Source organism: Pseudonaja textilis, chromosome 4, assembly GCF_049901715.1.
Source record: "Pseudonaja textilis isolate UNSWEBS1 chromosome 4, rPseTex1.2, whole genome shotgun sequence".
Classification (NCBI taxonomy): Eukaryota; Metazoa; Chordata; class Lepidosauria; order Squamata; family Elapidae; genus Pseudonaja; species Pseudonaja textilis.
In genome coordinates this window covers 50555173-50577984 of record NC_141993.1, presented here as the reverse complement: position 1 = coordinate 50577984, position 22812 = coordinate 50555173, and the positions used below count along the sequence as shown (strand labels likewise).

The 22812-nt window shown below is 40.2% G+C and overlaps 1 protein-coding gene across 3 annotated transcripts; it reads right to left on the bottom strand.

Annotated features, from left to right (window-relative positions):
- Positions 1 to 495: 495 nt before the first annotated feature.
- Positions 496 to 22552, bottom strand: CNNM1 (cyclin and CBS domain divalent metal cation transport mediator 1). 3 transcript variants are annotated; one of them, XM_026701659.2, is made up of 13 exons: positions 20949 to 22552; positions 15898 to 16041; positions 14522 to 14662; positions 11998 to 12167; positions 10900 to 10999; positions 9984 to 10031; positions 8027 to 8089; positions 5848 to 6014; positions 4008 to 4188; positions 3645 to 3788; positions 3428 to 3544; positions 3024 to 3129; positions 496 to 1017 (listed from the first exon to the last, which is right to left on the bottom strand). In XM_026701659.2, the coding sequence occupies exons 1-12, from the start codon at positions 22462 to 22464 to the stop codon at positions 3053 to 3055; spliced, it is 2868 nt and encodes a 955-aa protein (XP_026557444.1). In that variant the 5' UTR covers positions 22465 to 22552; the 3' UTR covers positions 496 to 1017; positions 3024 to 3052. The 3 variants fall into 3 exon arrangements, with proteins under 3 accessions (XP_026557444.1, XP_087789065.1, XP_087789064.1); XM_087932939.1 differs by having other exon boundaries at positions 21117 to 22552; XM_087932938.1 differs by lacking the exon at positions 8027 to 8089.
- Positions 22553 to 22812: the final 260 nt, after the last annotated feature.

Genomic DNA, 22812 nt, shown 5'->3' with positions numbered 1-22812 from the left:
ACTGTTAGATGTGTCTGTCCATGAAATGTTAGTAGAGCAATTTTTGGATATTTTTCCAGCTTAAACAGCTGGAAAAATGGACTTCAAACCCTCTTTTAAGCATTCAATGATCTCAATTTTGAGCCTGATCAAGAAGATGGCCATGTTTTGGGGGGGCCACATTTTGGGGGGCCACGTTTTGGGGGGCATCTCTACTAAAACTTGTGATACATTTTTTTCTTTATCTTTCTCCATCTCTCCTGTATATGCTTTAAGCCAGGGGTGTCCAACATTGGCAACTATAAGACTTGTGGACTTCAACTCCCAGAATTCCTCAGCCAGCAAAGCTGGGAATTCTGGGAGTTGAAGTCCACAAGTCTTAAAGTTGCCAAGGTTGGACACCCCTGCTTTAAGCTATACATCAAAAGAACCAAATTTAAAACAGGTGCATCTTATTTCTCCCAGAGATCTGATATCAGTTCCTTTTTTTGTCAATTGATCTGAAGTCAGAATATCAGGGTCAAAAGCCCATTTATTAACTGGTTACAAATGACAAGGTGATTTGTACCATGATCTGCACTTCATACCATCAGCCTAAACCCTGCTGGCTCTGTTTACCAGTATCAATATGTCTAGGGCTGATTTGGGTAATGTATGAACTCAGAGGGAGTATATGGTGCGATGTTTTTGCATACACATGCACTCATTTCTTCTCCTGGACTACACTAATGGAGTGTCCAGCAGGAAAGAAGGCCTGTGTGGCCTCCTCCTTTTTATTTTTCTCCAATGATAGTAACTCAGATGGTGAGGACATTGCCCTGCTAAGCTACTTAAAGGAATATTTACACTCCACTGATATACTGTTTTCATTTCCACTTTTTCCTGAGACTTTCTCAGCTCATATTTGCTGATGCCACTTCTGAAGCTTAAATGGCTGTGGTCTCTTTAACCCTAAAGGTAAGGGGTGGTTAATGTTGGAGAAGCAGGTGCTGTCACATACACATGAATCTGGTCACAGTCGGCTGTCATGCTGCAGACCTGGGAAAAAAGACAACTGTTAGAACGATAGGTTTACAAAAAAAGTAGTTTTTCCTGTTCTAATTCATGCAACTGATCGACTTACTAGCCAGAACAGAACTAGTATCTTTCTACATACCATGGGAGAAAGTCTAGGGCCTTTTTGGCTCAAGTACAATGCATATTGTTCCTCTTAACAGTCACCTCCAAAAATATGGTTATGATTTGTTATGTTTAAGTATGCACAAGAAACATTTTTTATCAACCCTTAGGACAGGAAGTTTATAGAAGGTTGAAAGAAAAATAGTGTGTTTAAAAAAAACTGTTTACATCAGTGTAAACTTCAATCACTAAATAAAAATGGGAGAATCATTTCTCACAACACTTTCATCTTAAAATGCTTGCAAGTTCACATTTTGTAATCAATATAATGCTTATAAATCCATTCTCTGTGCCTTCCCATCTCTTTCATGTTTACAGACCATCTTTAACATTCATAGCAAAAGAGATGAATTAAAAATTAAGCAATTACTGCTGGTTGTAACACCTTAGCAATAATTTGGCCAGGAATATTGTTCAATAGCAATTTCTGGTGACTAGTTTTCTGGTTACTAAGAGATTAAGCATAATGTTAGATATTCATTGATTTATTCCCTATTTGCACTTTTCTTAGTACAAGATTGTAGTTCCATTTAGTACAGTAATGTGGCTTTCCAGATGAATGAAACTTGTTCATTTCTGTCTTAGTATACATATTGTTAGTTGTATCATTTGTAAACTTCATCTAACTAATGTTCAGCCACTCATCCGTTTTGTCAACAAGCTCAATGGTATTGAACACAGAGTCATGGTATGAATTGATGCTGGCTGTAACTTGGCTACCTGACTAGACAGGTAGTGAGTGTGAGGAAGTGGGAACTGAGTTTGTGAGTGGGCCCTGGCTAGAATACATTGGGAAACTATGATGGACAATCTTGTGGGCCTCAGTGGGCCAATAGCAGTCTACAGTATGGACCAGTTTGGAGATACATATAACTTGCTTAATTCAATCATGGTTCCTTATTGTCTGATCTAGCAGCATATGATTATGCTGAGTCCAGGATAGCCAGCTGGAGGGATAAAAGGCTTCTGAGCTTTTCCTGCCTTGTATGCCATAGCCCTGTGCCAGAAAAATACTATTAAAGCTTTACTACATTAATGATCCCTTCCATTTTGGCCAGGGAGTCAGCAGAGGCATTGCTTGGATGCTGGAATGTTTAGGAGATATGTTCTATGACTGTCAATCTTTGACAATGAGTTTTATAATCAAACACTTCGTATTTGGTATAGAAACATAGAAAACTGACAACAGAAAAAGACCCATAGGTCCATCGAGTCAGCCCTTATTATTTTTAATTAATTTTATTTTCATTTATTGTTATAAATTTTATTTATTTTAATTTTTGTTGGTTGATAGATATGTGTTTATCCCAAGCATGTTTAACTTAGTTACTGATGATTTACCTACTACCTTCACTGCAAGCTTCCACTGCTCTTTCTGTGAAGTAATATTTTCTAAAGTTACTTTTGAACTTCCCCTCTATCATTTTGAGGTTTTGCCCCCATGTTTTTGTTTTTTGCTTCCTTGGTGGACTAACTGAGCCATGCAAGGCCACTAGTCAGAAGTGATAGTATTATAGGTCCATATGAAATAGTCTGGGGAAGAGGTACGAAAAAATGCAAATGTAATTTCAGTTTAAACTGGTCTCTCTCCTGATATTTAACTGACAGGTTTCTGGGTTCACACAACACATTGGACTAGCAATTATTTAGCACGTGGATAATTTTGTCGGATAAAATGTCTATTATGGGCCTGTCTGAAAACATAACCTTTATGTGCTATTTGAAAACAAATAAAAACAAATATAAGTATAGTTCTCTCCAGGTTGGTTTGTTTCATTATGATTGGCCACATTGTTCTAAAATATTCAGAGTGAGTGACTTAGGAAGTAATTGGTACTGCTAAGAATAGGGCAACACCTACTAACCTGTGAGAAAGGCAGAGCCATGTTGCTACTCATGTGATAAGAGATGTGAAGTTAGTATTGTCATCTGAACTTTTCTCACCGTCTGCCGAAGGTTTTCTCCTCCCACCTGCAGTATCAAGCAGCAGTATCAAAGTTGGTACTTACCGTAGAAGGAAAATAACCTTACCTCAAAACTAATAGTTCTAAAAAGGAACACTTTCCAGGTATCCCATTAGTCAGTACAGTCTCTTTAAGCTCAGGGGTCATAAGTAACATGCTGACTGGTATATCCTGGATACTTGCGCAATAACATTTAAGTGGGGTGTGGGAGGGCGGTGATTGTATTTGAGCAGCCAAAACTACGTTCCATGTGCCATGAATTTTATGGGAACAAGTGCCTCCCCCAGGACTTTGATATGACTCACTAAGTGTCCAAAGTAATTTCTTTCCTAGGGGTTCCTGAGGAGCACCTGGAGATGTGCTGAGCTCCATTTCCTTGTTTGAGGACTCAGGTTCCAGCCTGACAATATATTCTTCGTTTTCTGCAATGCAACAATAATCAAAATAAGGCTGGGATTCCTCCTTCCCTCACAGCTCATTGTATTCTTCCTGACCTACTATTACGTGCTCTTAAATACTTACTCTGCATGCTGATTTCTGGGTTGCCTGTCAACTCCTCCTGGTTGTGGGGGATCCCCTCCATGTGCAGGAACATAGAGTCTGTGGGGCTCTTTATATTCCCTTCTGACTTGCTGGCTGCATGATATAAAGAGACCTCAGCAGCACCTGTCAGGGCACATATCATCATAAAAATATGAAATTATACAAATCTGAATACAAGCAGAGGATATTGTAATAAAATAGTTGGTTTAACTGTTTTGAGCTTGGCCTGATTAGGGCAGGTATAAATTTAAATCAGAGAACTAAAATAATTTTGTACAATAAGACTCCCACAGGTGTCTTTTTACAAAGTCACTCTAGGAAAATGTTTGGTAGTACACCTACCCACAATGCTACTTCTCTCATTCAAGAGGACAGCAGGATCATCCTTGGGTGTCTGTGGGGTGCCTCTGGCTGTGGGAGCCTTTGTGGAGTCACCATCATTGAAAACATCCATGTCAGGGGTCTGAGGAGAGCTATCCATGCGGCTGGCAGTTAGTGCGTTCTGATACTGTTGCCGAGTAATCTAGAAATCAAACAGGAATTGCCAGATAACTGCCTAGTTCTGCAAATTCATTTCTCCAGTGTTTCTAACTTCTACTATATTTCTGCATATTTTCCCCAATCTGGTGCCATTGAAGAGTGTTGAATGCAGACAACAGATTTTGAGAGATGTTCTGCTACCACAACAATCCCATCCCTTTACATCCTGAGTGTAAGGGGTGTTTTAACTTCACACATTTCCCTTTTCTATTTCACTGACTAAAAAATTGCTGTAAAATTACAAAACCCTGTTTCCATCAGAAGCCTATCTCTTCAGATTTTTGGGGGGTGGTGGTGGGGTGGTGGAATCTATGTACTTCTATTGTTGCCTTCAGGTTTATATTTCATATTTTCCACAAATCAGGCCTTAAATAAATCCCTTCGTCTCATTTTCCCAACTCTGATTCTTTTTTGCCTCAATTCTATGCAGTTCTCACCTGTGAAGAGCTGTCCTTACCTTATTTCATCATTTGTATCACACTTTTTGGCAGGATGGGGGGGGTGCCTTTAAGTCAGTTTTGACTCCTGGCAATTGCCTGGACTAGTACCTGCTGTTTTCTTGGTATACTTTTCAGAAGTGGCTTGCCACTGCTTCTTTCCTAGGGCTGACAGAGAATGACTGGCGCAAGGTCACCCAGTTGGCTTTGTGCCTAAGGTGAAACTAGAACTCACAATCTCCCAGTTTCTAGCCCAGTGTCTTAACCACTACACCCTCTACACATTGGTCTCCCCTCAATATCCCTTCTTCTCTGCAACATTATTTATGGTTTACTATTCTGCTCCATAGCAATGTAACTTTCCTCAACACCATACTTGCTTTCAAAATTGCATTGTTTTTGCCTTTTTTCTCACAGATTTTAAGCAGACAGTAATTAAAATTCTTAATGAATGGATTAATTTATCCCAAGGTTGTTGAATTCCAGGTCGCACACAACCTGAAATCATTATTCCTTTCATTATTTGGACGGTGCTAATTTTTGCTGTTTAAAAGGCAAGAAAGTAAAGAAAGAAATGTATACGTGCTAATGTCAGAAAAATATAGTTAATTTTACTGGTGTTGAAATGTATAGCACTGCTGAAATGCTATGCTGCTATTGAATACTTTTCTTAAAAATAAAATATTATTTGTAAAATAAGTGAGAATTGTTATCATATGCTGGCCATTTTGCTATAACATCTATGTTTAGTGATTTGATAGAGTAAATTTATAGCACAGCTGGCAATAATGAAGAGTAAAATTATATATTCCCATAACACTTCCCACAATTTTTAGGCTACACATGTGAACTCCTCAGAAGCCAAAGGTTTACAAGGATGACTTGCCTCTTCTAAAAGCTTGCTAGAAGCCAAAATTGTATGGGCTACTCTACCGATTTAACCTTCTCCCACCCATTTTTCCTTTATCATTCAATTTTGTCTTGTCTCTTCACAAGTTTACCAGATTCACATTGTCCCCGTGTTATGTCCAGCATGCTTGCTCATTAATTATGCAGTTAATAAACCTATTTTCACATAAAGTGCAATCTTATATAGACATTTTCTTGGACATGATACATGGAGTAATCATGGCATGAGGCTATTCATATCCATGGCATAAAAGAATAATAGGACACTTCTTTCCATCACCCAGTCTAGCAGATACCTTGACAAACTGTACATCACACAGAATATGAACAGAATAATCTGGAGTGTATATGTTGTTGTTGCTGCCGCTATGAAGTTGAGTGCTGCTGCCTCCATAGTCATTACGTTCTCGAATTGGAGATTCAGAGCGGTTTAATCCACTGCAACGGGATGGGGATTGATTTACTAGAAATAAAGAAGAAGTGATGAACAACAGAAAAACACAATGTCTAAAACTTGGCTTCTATGAGCTAAGGGGAAGGACTGTTTAAGATTCTTTTAACTGTTCTTAACACTGACAATTTATCTGGAATGGACTTCACCCAAAACAACAATTGGCTTTTCATTTTGCATAAACTTCCCCCCAAAATCTTAATGTTAATGTGTCAAAATCTCCACAACAAAATGTTACAGTATGTTTCCTGGTTCCTACATGTTGTGCTTTCTGTTCAGGCTTTGTAACAATGATCAGGACTTGCAAGGCCAAGATGATTGAAGCCTAAAAGTACAGCTGAGAAAGAAAAGTACTAGATTTTTTTTTTAAAGGAAAACAAAAGTATATTCCAGTAAAATCTTCTTGGTTTAATACCTCAGTCAAATGTAAGACTGCATTTCAACTGCTTCTCATAGAATGTCTGAGGTAAGGAAGGGTGTGTGTGTGTGTGTGTGTGTGTGTGTGTGTGTGAGCGAGCTTTTATGCTGCCTTTTATTCTGCTCTTCTTCCAGAAATGAAGGTAGTTTGTTCCCCTCCATGTCGTATCTATACCTAACAGAGGAATCTTTTAAGTATCTCTTTATCTTTCTAGTGCCAAATTCCTATATTTAAATTCCCTTGCTCTTCACTCTCCTTTTTATTATTGGTTTTTCATTTTTCTTACTTGTATTAATATCTCCATTTATTTCTAGGCTTCCTATTCTGGAAAAACTATACCGTAACCTATGGCACCCCATGTCTTCTCAAAGTAAAGATCCATTCCAAGAAGACCTTACTGTTGGGAAGTTTATATAGACATAGAGCCTTGACTATTTAAAGTAGAATTCTGAATTTCACATTTCCTTAATTTCATGTCTGAATACAATCAAAGTGTTTTTTTAATAACTCCTAATAGTTCCATTCAATCAGATAAGCATACTGGCTGATGAACTCTATAGTTATATTTCTAAAGGTCATCATTCTGACAGAAATTGCTATAATTACAGCATTTAAGACAATCTACTGACCGTGATGGTGTATTCCTGAATGGATCTGCATAGCAATTATGAATAAACTTCTTATGGCACAAGACTTTATAAACTGATTACTTCAAAAGAGGTAGTAACTTAGAACTACACCTTCTACACAATCTTAATTGTTTCCCTTTTAATGATCTGAATTACATAGGTGTTTGAATGAATGCTTGTAATAGATTTTTTTCTGTATTATAATGACTTCTTTACTCTCTTCAATTATTGCCACTTGGCTGCTTTATTAAGAAGTTCTTTCTTAAGTAAGACTTTCCTGCACACCAGTGAGTATATGTTTCTATTATTAACCAGAAATTGTATCTCTGCAGCAGTGAATCGCAGCTGCAGCTAAAGACTTTCAGCCCTCTTTAATAGCTTTCTCCTCACTTGACTCAGATGACTGGAACATACTTTTGAGTAACACATTTCCTAGGGTGGAAAAAGGGTTAGGCAATGTTTAAACCATTGAGATTATATAGTGTCAATTTTCAAAATGTGGTTGTCATGAGCACAGCAATCCCAGAATGCACGTTTCCTGTAAAACAAGCCAGTCTCCAAATTATTCTTTATAAAGTCAACAAGTCCTTCGCAAGGGACCCAAGCATGTTTTTATATAAGCACAATGACAAGTTAGTCCTTTGCTTTGGACCATACTAGCTTCTTTTACTAAAAAATAATCTTTCAAGTAATGCTTCTCTCCTTGTATGACAACAGCATGAGGAAAATAGTAATTGTTATAATAATATGCATGGGTCTGGATACAAAATATTGCTCAGCATGGAAAAAACAGATTCAGTTGTAGACAAACAGAACACATGCACACAAGTTCACAATGATTTTTTTTTACAAGCATGCAGGATATTCTAAGCCTGTATCTTTCATAGGAGGAAAGAGTCAGAGAAGGACACACACCCAAAATCATAAGGCAGCAAAACTGGGGTTCTTTCTGGGTGACATGTACTGTATATTATTACCTGGGGACCCAGCCAAAGATTCCCCTCGGCTGAAGGCAAACGTACGAGACACAGACACGGGCACTAGAAAGAAGACAAGGATCAGGAGACAAAAACCAGGAGAAAAGGGAAAAGGAGCAAGGAAACTTTAGAAGGAACCAAGAGTGAGCTACTCAGCATCATGGACAGGTTAGAGCAGGGGTGTCAAACTCATGTCGTCATGGCAGCATCACGTGATGTATTGTGACATTTTCCCCTTCGCTAAACCAGGCATGGGCGTGGCCAGCACATGACGCATCCGGCCCGTGGGCTGAGAGTTTGATAGCCCTGAGTTAGAGCTATGAATATTACCTAAGCTCATTTCATTTTGTAAAATTTAGTTTTATTTCTAGATAACTTGGGCAAGGAGAAGTAAACAGAATGTAAGTTTTGAAAAGAAGTTCCTCTGCAGGCTGTCTAGCATTATATCCTGGAGATTGCATCACACTTCACAGCATTACACTGAGACTCACAGAAATTAAAAACAGTGGATTTAATAAATACTTCATGAGCATTTATAAATCCATGATGCAATTCCACAAATCACCATTTGATGGCACACAGACAATGGAATGCAGAATGCCAAACACCAAATTAGTTTTAAAATATTCATGAGTTACAGACCCAAGCTTTCAAAGTTGCCTTATTTTTGCAGACTTACCTGAACTGCACTGAGTGCATATTTATTTTATTGTATTACTATTCAGAATAATTTATGCAGAACCAGCTCTAGGTTTCAAAGGCAAGGGAAATAATGCAAAAAATCACACATTCACAATGCGTCTGGCACAAATTATGCTCTTCTTTTTCTGCTCTGTTTTGAGCACTAAGATTGAGAGGGAGGAAGAATTATTGGTAAGAAAACAAAAACATTGTGCCAGCAGAAGCAACTGAATAAGTCAAGGATGGTGGGATCATTTTTTCAAAAAATGTATGTTGTGCCCCCAGTAAGAGATAATGAAAAGTAGAGAAAGAAAAAGAAACCAGCAATGACATGGAGCTACAACAGATGCTGCCGTTAGCTAAAAATCTCCCTAGGGAGCTATGGATACCTGTGGTAGATATATTAATATACTTAACTGGTCAGTCAACTAAAGGTTAAGTTTTTATATGGTTGCACTTGGTTTGTTCATTACAGAAAAGGAATAGGAAAGAAAAAATATATTACACCAGCTTCATTTACTATAAATTAATTATGCTGACTGATATTGAAGAAGTCCAGCTGGTCTGGAAAGAACCAAGTTGGTGATCAACATATTTAAATATCTCACCAATAAATCGAGTATCAAATGGACTACGTTAGTAGCAGAACAGTATTCGCAAATGTATTTTTCTGTAGCCCTTTTTCCCTGGGATGATATCTCCATGGTTTCTTCATTCCTCATCCTGCTGTAGCTCCTTCCCTATTTTCTGCTGCCCCTGAGATGCTCAAACTTTGCTCCAAAGGGGACCAATACTTTACTGTGGAACTGGTTCAGGATAGAGTAGTAAGGCAGATCTTCTTTGTGTTTACATAACCTTAAACTGAGAAGTTCACAATTCTCAACATGAGTTAACTAACATGTTTAGCTCCGTATTACACTCAGCCGTGTTGTTTCAGGTTTAGAGTGTTTTGCAAACAAGACCAGGTATTTCTTGTTTAATAAACCAATCTTAAAAATAGCCTTGGCTTAATCAAAGTCTACAGTTCTATCAACCATGTCATCAGAACTGCTGCTCTAAAACATGTATATCAAATTATATATTAAAGAATTGTTATGTTGCAAAGCTACATGATAGCTGACCCACCCCATCCCGATTCATAATTCATACGTAGGATTGGGGTGTCAAGAAACAGTGGACTTTATTTAACTTTTCTGGTAGAGCTGGCAATGCTTAGTAAAAATGGCCCTCTATATCACCTTATTAAAAAAAAAAAAGTCAGGTAGAAGGTACATACACAGGAAAGATGATCCAGCCAGGCTGCTCATTTTACGCCCATCATTATCTGAAAAGACAGGGGGGAAAGGAATGTGAATACCCAATCAGACCTTTATTGTATCATCCCTGCTCAGAACAGGGAACAGACACATTTTCAGGCATAACAATATTTAGGCAGAAGGTTAATATCAACTGTTGCTTGCCTGGTTCAGGCTCAAGTGAATGGCTCAAATATTGTTACTGTTTTGATTTTCAAGACCTGCCTGCTTGTAAGGAAAAGAAAATTGCTTTATAAATCTCTTTCTTCCCAACATATGATTTTCTGTTAATGTTCCAATACTGCAATTTCACTTAATATGAAATGAGGGCATTCTGCTTAAAAATATTTTATCAATATGTCTGTGCCTCCTTCCAAAACATCGGAAGGGATAGAAGCCAAACAAGTGAGGGCTGGAAAAAGTACCATCCAGGAATCATATGCAACCTACCTGTATTCATTTTGCAGATGGGGCCAAAACACTAGGTACTTTTTTCAATTTATGAGAGTTTGAGAGGTGTTAGGCCTTGCAAATGTCTAAGGCACACATTTCACTCCTTAAAAAAATCTGTACTTCCTCCTGTTCCAGGCCCAGGGCCTACTACCATTTTTGGAGCTCTTATTGCATAACGCAAAGCCTGGAGTAATTTTTGAGCCAACAGACTCCTTGTATCCTTGCTACATAGATTTTTTCAGCTCTCTCCTACATTATGGTATCTGTCTTCACTTGTTTTTTTCTTATTTACCTTATATTTGCCTAAATGCTTAGTAAGTGGAAATCAGAATAAAATTTCAAGTTCCTGTATATTATATATTTAAGCTCATTTATTCTGAATATTCTAGGTTCTGGTTCTGTGACTTCTATCATCCTATTCTGTGGCTAATTTTAGATTTCTACCTGAACAGATGACAGTCATGATTGCTGGGACACCATAGTATGTGAAAGCACCATTTTCAAATCGCAATTCTTCTTTTCCTACTTCTACCTCCACTTTTCCCTAAAAAACAAAACAAGACAAACAAAACAAAGGCATGTATTCCAGCTGCACCAGTCATCTCTCTTCCATGATATTTGATTACCCATTGGAAAAAAAGAAAAATATACATAATGTAACCCAATAAAATGATTCAGGTAAGAACAAGGCCAGTTGATTCACAAATATTTGTAGGTGTTCCTTCATAAAGGAAAAAAAACCCCCAGAAATATGAATTAAAATAGCTGGAAAACATCAAAAAGATATCTTGAAATATTTGGTTGGGTAGTAACAGAATTTAGACAACCTATACTTGATTTAAAGTTGAAAGTACTCAGTAATACAGCAGCTATGGAAATGTCAAAGGGAAGGACAGTAAAACGGAAGATCCTAAGAAAAAAATGAGCAAGGTTAACCAATCCTAAGGAAATTTATTAGGGAACCATTAAAACAATACCAGTCAATTTAAAACATAATCTTTCAGTCCCACTTCCAAATTCATGGGACTCTAGTAACGCTTTAAATTTGAATGACTAGTTGGATAATATTTAAATTTAAAAAGTATGAATAATGTGTACCAGTGACAGAAGAAAACATATTGTCAAACTTATTTGGATAAAATTTAGTCACTTCAAGTCAAGTTTCTAAAAAATATTTTTCTCTTCTGAATGGTTCCTCTTTATTTTAGAGCTTGAAACAAATATGCTGTATGTAAAATTGAAACTCAGATCTGGATTTTTATTTGCAGGCTAATTACTTATTCTTTACTCTCTAATATGACCTGTACTTGAGTAAACTTGCAATTTGTGGAAAGATTTTTTTCATGATCAGAACTCTGTAGCCATCCATGAGAAACATCTAAAGCAAATTTTTGGAACATGTCTTTTCCTATTCTTGGTACCAAGATTCCATATTTATATACACATTTATTTCCCAGGTTTTTTATGACTAATTAATCATATAACTGCTTCTTATAGTAAATAATAAAGCTGTCACAAATTTCTGTCACAATCTTGACAAACCTGTAAAATGAGCACAAAATAGTCAACTGGCCTGTTACGCTGATAAAGATAGTGATCAGGTGCTCGCTTGTTTTTGTGATCAAATTTCATCTCCTGGATGACATTGGGATGTTTGAGAAGCCGTAGCAGGATCTTCTCTGAGAGATGTGGTATCTTGAAAGGTTCTACCTCTGCAAAGGAAGAAAAGAGGAGAGCAGTAACTATATTTTCTATGCTTGGACAAGTCAGGAGAAAGGTATTCGGAGAAAGAGATTTTTTTTTTCAAATTAAAAAATACTAAGAATTTGAACCATAGTAGTAAAACTAATAAAAACTAAACTTAGAGAAAAAGAATGGACAAAGAATTAGTAGTGCAGGAACAAAGAATGAAAAAAAAGGAAAAATGCAGTAAAGAAAAATAAATAAATATATAAAGAAATGACTTCCACCATTCATCAGACATATAATTCAATATTTTTCACATTCTGTATCTCTCTTCACCCAATATCTCATCCCTTATCTACAGGCAAATTTATAAAACATCAACTTTTGAATCCTAGTATCAGCAGAAAGTCCATAAAGAGTTGCTAGAATATTGCAAAAAAAGTCTTATAGCCTTGATCAAATAGACAAACTTTATATTAGAGCAAGGATGTCAAACTCAATTTCATTAAGGGTCGCATCAGGGCTGTGATTGACCTGGGAGGGGGATGGGCGTAGCCAACTGGGTGGGCATGGCCAGCTTGATGCCACTCCCCAAACTGCTGGCATGTTTCCTCTTCGCACTGGGTAGACGCTATGCTGGCCTGTTCTTCCCTCTTTGCACCAAATAGACCAGGCCGATCTTTCCTCTTTGCATTGGGTAGACCAGGATGGTTCTGCAAGCTGGATTTGACCACATCCTGGGCCAGGTGTGGCCTGCAGGCCTTGAGTTTAACACCCCTGCATTATAGCCTTTATATCTAAGTCTTAATCGTTAATTCAAATATTGTCAGGATTTAATTTCTCTTCAATTCTTCTTTATCCCAGATTTTTTCACATATTTTTTCAAAGTTTTAACAAGCCTCTTTTGTAGGTCCAGTAAGAAAATATTTTCCACCTCATTTTCTTGGTTTATCATTTGTATTTGTATTTTTAAAACTTCAGCAAGTTTCTTTTATATATGCAGAAAAACATCCTCTTCCAAATTATTTGCTTGGCCTGTCATTTGTAGTTCCACATTCTATACTTTTTCTGTCTTATCACATAATTCTTTTTCCACCTCTGTCATTTCTTCATTAATATATGCTTAAACATATATCCCATATATTTACAGAAGCAGACGTCATTACTAACAGTGTGGATACTGTAGTTGTTAACTTCTGGCTCAATTCTTCAACTATTTCCTTTTATATTTCCAATGTTATAACATTTTGTATTATTTTGTAAGTCCCAGTTTTAACTGACATTAATTCTCTTTAAAATCTTTCATCCCCTCTAAAGTTCAGTTTCTAAAATAATAAGTTATCTTTTGTTATGACTTGCATTTGCCTGGATAGCAAAAGTAAGTCTCTTTCTCATGAGAAATTGTTTTATTTTTATAGCTAATTCTAAAATCTGAATCTTTATATGGAGCTTAATGAATTTATAATTTTCTTAGATCAAAATCTTATTCATCTTTTTGCTATTTATTTCAAATCCTTTATGTTCTTAAGCTTGTCATTATTTTTTCTTTTGTCCAGGGTTGAAGATAAATGTACTTGATAAAGACTTTTCAAATTTGTTCTGAAGGTCTCTAATAGCTTTATTCTAATGAATAAGCAATCTCTGTAAATGATTAGAAAGTGAGCGTTGCAAACTTAGTGTTCTTTAAAACATCTGTCTCCAACCTTTTCAGGTTTATGGACCAGAAGGGAAGGGGAAGGGGAGAGAAAGATTGGTTCCACTTGAGCGGTGGGAGAGCAAGTGCGTGTATACCCAGAGCAAGTCTGTATATGCCCGTGGCCTGGTTCTGATTGGCTTGCAGTCCAAAAGTGGGCAGCGGCCCGGGAGTTGGGGACTCCTGCTTTAAAAGGCTTTGCTATGGTCACAAGTAAGATAGCTGATTCCATGATCTCCCAACACTCAAACCCATGGAAAAAATGTTGTCCTGTGGCCTCTTTGTGAGAAGCAGCCATCCAAAGCCAACATGGGTGATCTCCTGTCATTTGGAGAGGTGCCAAGGAAACAGTTTATTCACTGGTTCCTTAGCCCTCACTATAGTTGTCAGCTATCCTTTTGCAGAGGTCTCTTCGGGTCACCATATCTTACCCCAATGGAAAAAGACAGTAGTGAAAGAAAAATGATGCCATTACACATCTTATCCACTCTACTCTAAATTAAACTGGCTACTTAAAACATAAACCACAGAAGAGTTGGATGCCAAATCTTAAGATTAAAAAAAGAACCATGAATGCCATTCTGTTCTTAGAAAAGCATAATTCCAAGTTACTCAGGATACTGGCTAATAGCATGAGTATCAAACAATAAGTATCAAAAATGCAGCAACAGCTTAAGAGCCAGATACCTGTAGCCATGAAGCGATGAGTGGCCAGTAGCAGCTGTGGTGAGATCTTTACTCTCATCTCGCTATCTGAAAGCCTAAAGATGGAGAAATCATGAGGTTTCCTACCCCGATGGGGGATCCTTTCCTTTTTCTGATTGTCCGCTGAGGATTAAGAAAGTAAAAAATACAGTCACACCGCTGAGAATTTAGAAAGGACTCAGATACAACTCAGACACAGCTATCTCAGTTCCTAGCCTGAGTTCCAATTTTCTACAGCATTGAAAATATTATCAACTCTGTCCAACCCAAAGTTACTGACCCCCCCCACCCTTTTTTGGTGGGGGGGGAGGAAGCTTTATTAAAATACAAACTACAATACCTAAGCAATGTGAAGTGTTAACAAATTTCAGGGGTTACCAAGCTTATGCCTTAGATTAACAGGATATCAACTACAGACACAATACATAATATGTAATTTTAAAAAGAATTTGAGTATGAGAAAAAGAAAACAGAATAATCAAGCAAACTTGTAATATTTCCTTAAATTGTTACTGTATGTACTTTGAAGCAATGCTGCAGTCCTAAACATTTTTACTTTCAGTGAATTTGTTTCTAAGTAAATATGTACAATCAGCAGTATAGGTGTTTGTTTTTTTCCTTAAGAAGAAAATAAATACCATGCCTTCTTAAACTTTTCTTTGTGGAGACAATGTGGAGAAATCCTTGCAGTTTTCTTGGCACTGCCTCCTTTGTAGAGTTGAGAAAGTTTGATGAGAAACCTACCCAGTTTGATGTGGCGGTAGAACTCACACTTTCCCAGTTTATAGCTTGGTGCCTCAATTACTACACCAAACTAAAATTTAGTCAGTAAGATTCCACATTGTTGGAGTCTCTAATCTTAAACATACACAATTACATCTCCCATTCTAGTTCCACCATTCAACATTAAAAGTATTTTTCATAGTCCATCAATGCCCAATGTTTAGTCTTACAGGAAAGAAGGAATGAAATAAGAAAGGTCTCATTTTGGAAGATGCTATTTTAAGAATTTGCATTTGTGCTAATGAGATATTAATATCCAGGGACAGACATATACTTATCCCATTTCGTTTAGATGGGCACTGAAGCTGAGATGTATGGGATTCTGGTTTGTCATCAAAGCAATTGCTGCCCTAGCTGAAAGCTGCTACTACACAAGAAAAAAAGACTGGTAAGTTCTATATGGTCTAATTGGAGAATAAGAAGAAGCTGTGTTCAACAAGTAAGAATTGTGGAAAGAGAAATGAAGATATTTTATCAAGGATTTTATAATTGCTAGAAACAAAATTATAATTCCTGTGTTGTTATTTAACCCCCAAACCATTTTGGGTCTTCTTAGTGGGCCCCCTAATACTTACTATAGAGATCTGTCTCATCCAGAATCTCCGATTTGATTATCTCTTCAATCACATCCTCCAGAGTGACAATTCCCATCACCTCGTAGAAAGGGTCTCCTTCCCCTTCATCATTCACTCTCTGCACGATTGCAAGGTGTGATTTACCTAGAAGGAAAGAATAAGCAAAAACAAATTGTGCAGGAGATATTGTGTTTAATGCCCACTGCGCCCAAAATAAGATAGGAAGTGGATTACTTGAGGATTCTGGACCTTTGACTAATGTTCACTAAGAAGTGACCCCCCTTTGAAACGGGAATGAAAAGCAAAATTATTCCAACCACCTGCTCCTCCATGTGAAGGAAATGTTTAAGCAATGCAAACATAGACTTGATGTTGCTTCTTGAAATTCAAGAATATATGCTACTTTCCATACAGTGAAAAGTAAGTTGAAGGAACTGTTATCTTGGGCCCTGGAGAAGGAAGGAATTTATAATGATGGGAGAGAAAAGAAAAGATAATGAAGTAGTTACTTTGGGATAGCACACTTTTTATTATGGCTCTTTATTATGGCCCTATTCCTAACTATATAATGGTGATGACTGACCTTTATCATGTACAAATCCTGTCAATGTACTAAATGTGGAATAACTGTTAAGAAAACAAACTGAATGTTATTCAGTTAGCCCAATTAAAGCAAGCCACACAATACAGGATTGAACACTAGCTAAATCTCATGAGTAGCTTTGATCACCATTTATAACTCTCTTTAAAGTGGCATTGTTGCATAATTTTTTAAAAATGCTCATTCTTACACTTTCTGATGTTAAGCACAGTGCAGACTTCTTGCTTTTCTCTCTGATGGTGCTCCACTTAAACTTCTTAGCCATTCTGATCATCTACTTTTTGGTATTTAAGATACAGGTTTTACTAGATACTCATTCTACATAATGCTACTTAACAACAATTACCTTTCTGTGCTTATTCTATCTGGTTATACAACTGGCTATCATACCTATCATAGCTCTGAGAGAACCAGGGAAAGACCCTTCATGGCTGTCCATAAGACCAAGGTACATTCCTCAACCATCAAGAGTTCACCTGCTGCCTCATCCCATCCACCCCAATTTAGATGTCCCACTACAAGGAGAAACCAGTTTTGTCCTATGCAATACACTTGTCATTCGCTGAATAGCTGCACTGGATTTGCAGCGAAATCACTGACCCAATGAAAAGAGTTGCTAAGGGAATACCAATACTGCTACAAGTGTTGCGAATCCAAACACCCGTCCAAGTACTGCGCAGCCAAGGTGCAATGCAACTTAAGCAATAGTGACCAGCACCTGACTGCGCTGCATCCAGAGCCGCCACCGCAGATATCTTGTAACCCTCCTTTGGACAAGGAGCCTCAACGTAACACAGAAGCATGCAGGGCTCCTTGGCAGACTACCAAACCGCAACCAAAACCAAGGATGAGTGTCAACTGCACAGCACTGTGCGCCGACTCACCATGCCCTCGTTCGTGTCTTCCCATCTGTTTAGCCAAAGTGTACCCTGAAGGATGCCCTGAAGATGCCGTGAAAATGTATGTGCAGATAGACACTCAAAGCACCTGCACCCTGGCTAGACCCGCATTCTTCGACCTCTTTGAGATGCAACAGGACGAACTTCCCTTCACTGTATCAACGTGCCATGGACCAAGAAGCATGGCGGGGAGAAGAGCTACTGGAATCTACATAGAGTCATTGGATGGAAGTTCCCAGTTCCCACTACCACCCGTATTTGAATGCGATGAGGTACTGAACGACCGCAGTCAGATCGCAACACCTGAGGTCATAAGTAGCACGCCTCACCTACAGCACCTGGCTCATCACTTCCCTGCTCTAGATCCGGAGGCTGATATCCTATTCTTTCTGGGAAATAATGCCCCATGCACTTTTCTCTTCTCCGAGTCAGTCAGCGGCCCTGTAGACGGCCCAGTAGCCATCAAATCTCCACTAGGATGGGGGATCCTAGGAATTGTCAGTGTCGATTGGATGCAGGCTCCAACCCAGGCAAATGCCTTAGCACCACCCATTCAAACAGCCTTCTGACGCCTTTTAGCACCATCGCAAACAAGAATGACGTTCCAGCATAAAGGCCACCGGCGATCAGTACACTTTTGCTAGGACACCCTAAACGGCCGCCAACAACCACCAGACATCCACTAAGACACTCTACACAGGAATATGCCTCCGCAACACCCTTTAAAACAGCTTCCTAATGCCCTTTGACACCATGGAAGCAAGAGTACCATTCCAATCCTGAAAGGCCACCAGAAGCAACCACCAGACTTTCACCTTTGCCACCAAGAGTACCTGTACATCCTAAAAGGCCGCCAGAGGTGACCAGCAGACTTGCACAAAGTGGCCGAACCTGAAGACTGAACCTCAAGCTTTGAATGCTTTGTTTTGTTTGATGCTTTATTAAAGTTGACTGTTTCTCTTAGTTATATAGCTAACTATTTATCTTAGTTATATAGTTATCTGCTATTCATAGTATGACTGTTTACTGATTATCTTAGTTTATAGTTAATTTTTTCCTCTTCTCTTAATAGTGGAATTTACAATTCCAGGCGGAGAGTGTGCTGTCCCAGCCAGTCTATGGGAATTGGATAGTTACTTAGGAATTATGAGCTGTCCCCTTAAGGGAATGCATCATGGTAAATGTAGTTAAAGGTATACTGGGAAATGTAGTTTATGTCACGTGGCCACATCTGTAATCCCAATTGGTCACTAATTTGAGACTTGATGGGTTGGGGGAGTTCTCCTCACTTTTGCCTCAACTCCCGAACTCATGGCAGTTGCTTTCTATCGCTCCGAGATGGGTTAGAAGATAACCATCTTTTACCTACAAGGCAGATATGCAAAGGATTGGTCATTAAAGAAAAACTTTGTCACAAATGTGAGTTATGAGGATACCTGATGAACCAATAAATGTACTTTGTTATGGATGTCTTGTTGAGTTTATCTATCTGCATCTGCACAGTTTAAAAATCCACTACTGTGCAGAATACAGAAAAGTATCTGTTCCTTTCTCCCTTTTTTTAGACAAACTATAGGCAGTATCTGAAAAACTGAAGTTTGGGGAAGATTGAAATCAAAAACTCCACGTATTTCAGCTACTCCAGTTTTAGTAGCTGATATTACAAGGTTCACAATAAAATTGTGAATGCTTATGACCCTGAACAACATCAATGAGTCTTAAGAATTTCCATATGGCTACTGAAGAATGGAGAAGCGTCAGGTGAGCCTTTAGTGTATCCCTGGAGATTAACAAAAGAAGGCAAATTCAAGACCAAATGTTCAACACCCCACTTTTCAAAAGGACAGCTGCTTTAGATTGCTGGCATCTGCCATATCCAGCTCAGCTGAATTACACTAGTATCAGTTAAGGGATATAGGGCGATATGTGGAGACACCAATGGCCATTCTCTTGAAAGTGATATTACTCTGATCCAATATATTCACAGACACAAAAAATACAAAATACTTTTCTGAGAAAGATTATTTTTCTGAATGCAAACTATAACAGTGCAACATAAATTGTGACAGTGCAACTATATCTCATTTCTTCTTCCTAGAATGAGTTTCATCATTAATTGCAGAACTAAATCTAAAACCACAATCTATCATACGTTGACAAAGAAAAAGACCCATAGATTGTGTGTATAAATGATGCCTGGAAGCCCAGTAGCAGCTCTGGATTCTGAGTTTGCCATTTATTCATTCAAACCCTATCTCATGAGAATTCTTGTCTGACTAAATGCCTGTCTTTCTCAATTTAAGTGAGCAATGTCCTTGCATGTAACCTGTATCAGCAATCCCAAATCTCATTCCTTCCAGATGTTTTGAATTTAATTCCTACAAATACCAGCAAGCACAGAAGATGGCAACACTGACTACAGGATTATGGGAGTTAAAGACCATCCCATTCAATGTGTGCAGAATCCCCAAGTTTATTGGTTCTGTATATGAAATCTACAAATCTAAATTAAATGTTAACCCTGATAACATACGATGTCCTTTCTTGAATGACTCCAGACTTCTTCACAACCTCACTCAAGTTTGCAAAGAGCTGAAACCTCTTTATAGTTATTGGTTTCTTGCTTGTTTTTTTTTCTTGCCTCAGTTTTAACAAATTAGACACCATTCAGCGCCATGTCTGAATAGGGTATCGAAGTTGTAAAGACCTTTTTAATTGACTTATAATAATTTTTCTCCTGAAGACAGGTTTACAACAGATATTCGGACAAGACATAATATGTTTCATGCTGCAGATGAGTCAAAGCTTCATGCTGTAGCACATGTTTTATGCACAAGACTCAGATCTGATCCGCAGAGTAACCAGATAGGACTGGAAAAGACTAAGGCCCTGCCAGAGGCTGGGGGATCTACTGCCAGTTAGCACTGGGCAATCTTTTTCAACCTGGTATCCTCTTGTTAGGTTGGATTTTAAAACATAGCATTTCTGAATCAGTATGGTTCAGACTTAACATATAATAGGTTCATATGTTCATACCAAGTATGTCCTGCAACTTTCCTAACATTTTGCTGGGATAGGAAAATTATGCCTAATTTCTCCTTTAAAGTTGAAGGTAAAGAAATAACACTCAAATTTCAGCTGATGGTTTCCCTACACTGAATAGAAGTTGTAAGCAGAAGGATTGACAACAGCCTGTCAGTTCATATAAAGAGTGGAACAAATTGGGAAAAATGCTATTAAGAGTTTCATGAGAAAATTCCTTAGAGTATCATGGTAATCTATTTGAAAAACCTTTTGGATAACTCCAGTCCTTTACAATGAGCCATATGTGATACAGCATAAATGGGCACACATACACCCTCATACATATATACACACAGACACAATGATGTGCTATTCCAAGAATTTAGCTACAGGCTACAGAAAGAGGGTAGATCAGTGCAGGAGAGGGCACAGTGGGATCCCAGGGTACCTCGCAAGCAGGGTGCACAGGGAGTAGAGAGGCATGTGATGCTGGCAGGAGGTGAGTGGCTGGGGCCCCGGGCCCTCACCCTTCTTGAACTCCTCGAGCAGCGTATCTAGGCGGGTGTCATGGAAAACACAGTGCAGCGGGCGGTGATAGAAGCGAGTAACTGTCTGCAGTGGTGTGCAGTCATCAGGATCCACGAAAGCCAAATCCTTGACAAACAGCAAGTCGACAATGTTGTCTCGTCGCTCACCTTCATATACAGGGATGCGGGTATAACCTGAGCGAAGAATCTCAGAAATGGTAGAGAAGTCAAGTATGGCATCAGAGTGCAACATAAAGCAATCATTCAGAGGCGTCAAGATGTCCTCAACTACCTTGGTGCGTAACTCCAGTGCACCCTGGACCATGGCCAGCTCCTCACTCACAAGATCACCATGGGGGTCAGCAGCCCGCAGGGTCTCCAGCAGGTGCTCCCTTGTGGAGAAGGTGCTCAGCTCTTGATGCAAAGCCCAATCCAGCAATCGGCTGAGTGGATAGCATATGGGGAAGGTGGCGGCCATAAGCAGGCGGGTGAGAAAGAGTGTGTGTGCAGCAATGGCTAACCCGTGGCGGGAACAAATGGAGTAGGGCAACACCTCACCCCCCAAGAAGACGACACTGGTGCAAAGCAGCACAGGCAGCCAGGGCACACCTCGGCTGTCGTCGGGCAGGGAAATGGGACTGGCTTGCAGGGCAGCACATAACCAGCCGGCCAGCGTGGCGTTGGCACCCGCCTGTCCGAGCAGCAGAGTGCACAGCAGGTAAGTGCCGCTTCCGCCTCGGCCGCGCGCAGCCTCCACCTTGCGCGCCTGGTCCCTCTCTGCAGCCGAGCCACTGTTGCGCAGTACCCGCAGCTCCATCGGATCGAGTGACAGCACGGCCAAGCGGAGGCCACTGAACAGCGCCGACAGAGCTAGCAGGATTAGGGCGCCCAGAGCCCGTAACCAGCCGGCGGTGGGCAACGGGGTCAGCCACTCAGCCGAGCCCGCCGCCGGCGCTTCCACTTGCAGCACGAAGCCTCCCGGCGCGCCGTGCAGTTGCCAGGCTCGTCCATCCCAAGCGCAGAGCCCGAAGCGACGCCCTTCAGGCCCGGCGCCGGGCTCACCCTTTCGCGGCTCCCGCACTCTCACCTCGGCTAAAGCCGAGCCGGCCGAGCCTCCGGGCAAAAGCGGGCCCAGCACTTCCACGTCCGAGGCCCAGGCGCTGCGTTCGGGGCAGCGCTCCACCTTGGCTGGTTCCTCCACGAAGACGACGCGATGCACAACCTCCTCGCTCGCGCTGCTGCCGTTACTGGCGGCGCTCCCTTCGGCCGGCGGCTGGAAGTAGAGGCGCAACAAGAAGCGGGAACCCTCGGCCGCCCTCAGGGCTCCCCCTTCCAGCCACACGCGCCCGGGCGCCGTATCCTCTGGCCGCAGCCCCAGTAGCCACGCCGCTCCGCCAGAGGGCCTGGGCGACAAGGAGAAGAAGAGAAGCAGAACAGCGCCTCGGCTCCGACCCCAACAGCCGGCGTTCCTGCGCTCCAGCCCGCGGCCCAAAGCGGCTGCCGCCTGCCCCACCATCCTCAGCAGCCAGGCGAAAGACCGGGCTTCGAGGAGCAGGCGCCGGCCGCACGTGACTCTCTCGAGGCGCTGGGGGCGGCCGCTGGACCACGTGTGTATGGGGCGAGCCTGCCAGCCCCTTGGCTTTCCTCAGAGGGTCGGGGGCGCCCCATGTACCCACACGGTGGACGCCTGCTGCGAAGATGGCCCCGGATGTGATCGGTCCCAGAGTTAGGCTTCTCTTCAATGTGGAGCCCACCCAGTCCCCGTTCCCATTTCCCTGCGAAATCGGTGGGTCTCTGTTAACAGCGTATTGGTCCCGGGGGTCCCTGTGCCCAGCTGTGATTATTGGGGGCCAGCGTGCCGGGA

Coding starts and splice junctions, on each gene's coding strand:
- CNNM1 (XM_026701659.2), bottom strand. CDS start 22,464: ATGGTGGGGCAGGCGGCAGCCGCTTTGGGCCGCGGGCTGGAGCGCAGG. Junction 8,090..9,983: donor GGCTGGATCATCTTTCCTGT/GTATGTACCTTC, acceptor TCTTCTTTCTAG/TGCCCGTGTCTGTGTCTCGT. Junction 3,545..3,644: donor CCCAGAAATCAGCATGCAGA/GTAAGTATTTAA, acceptor GTTGCATTGCAG/AAAACGAAGAATATATTGTC.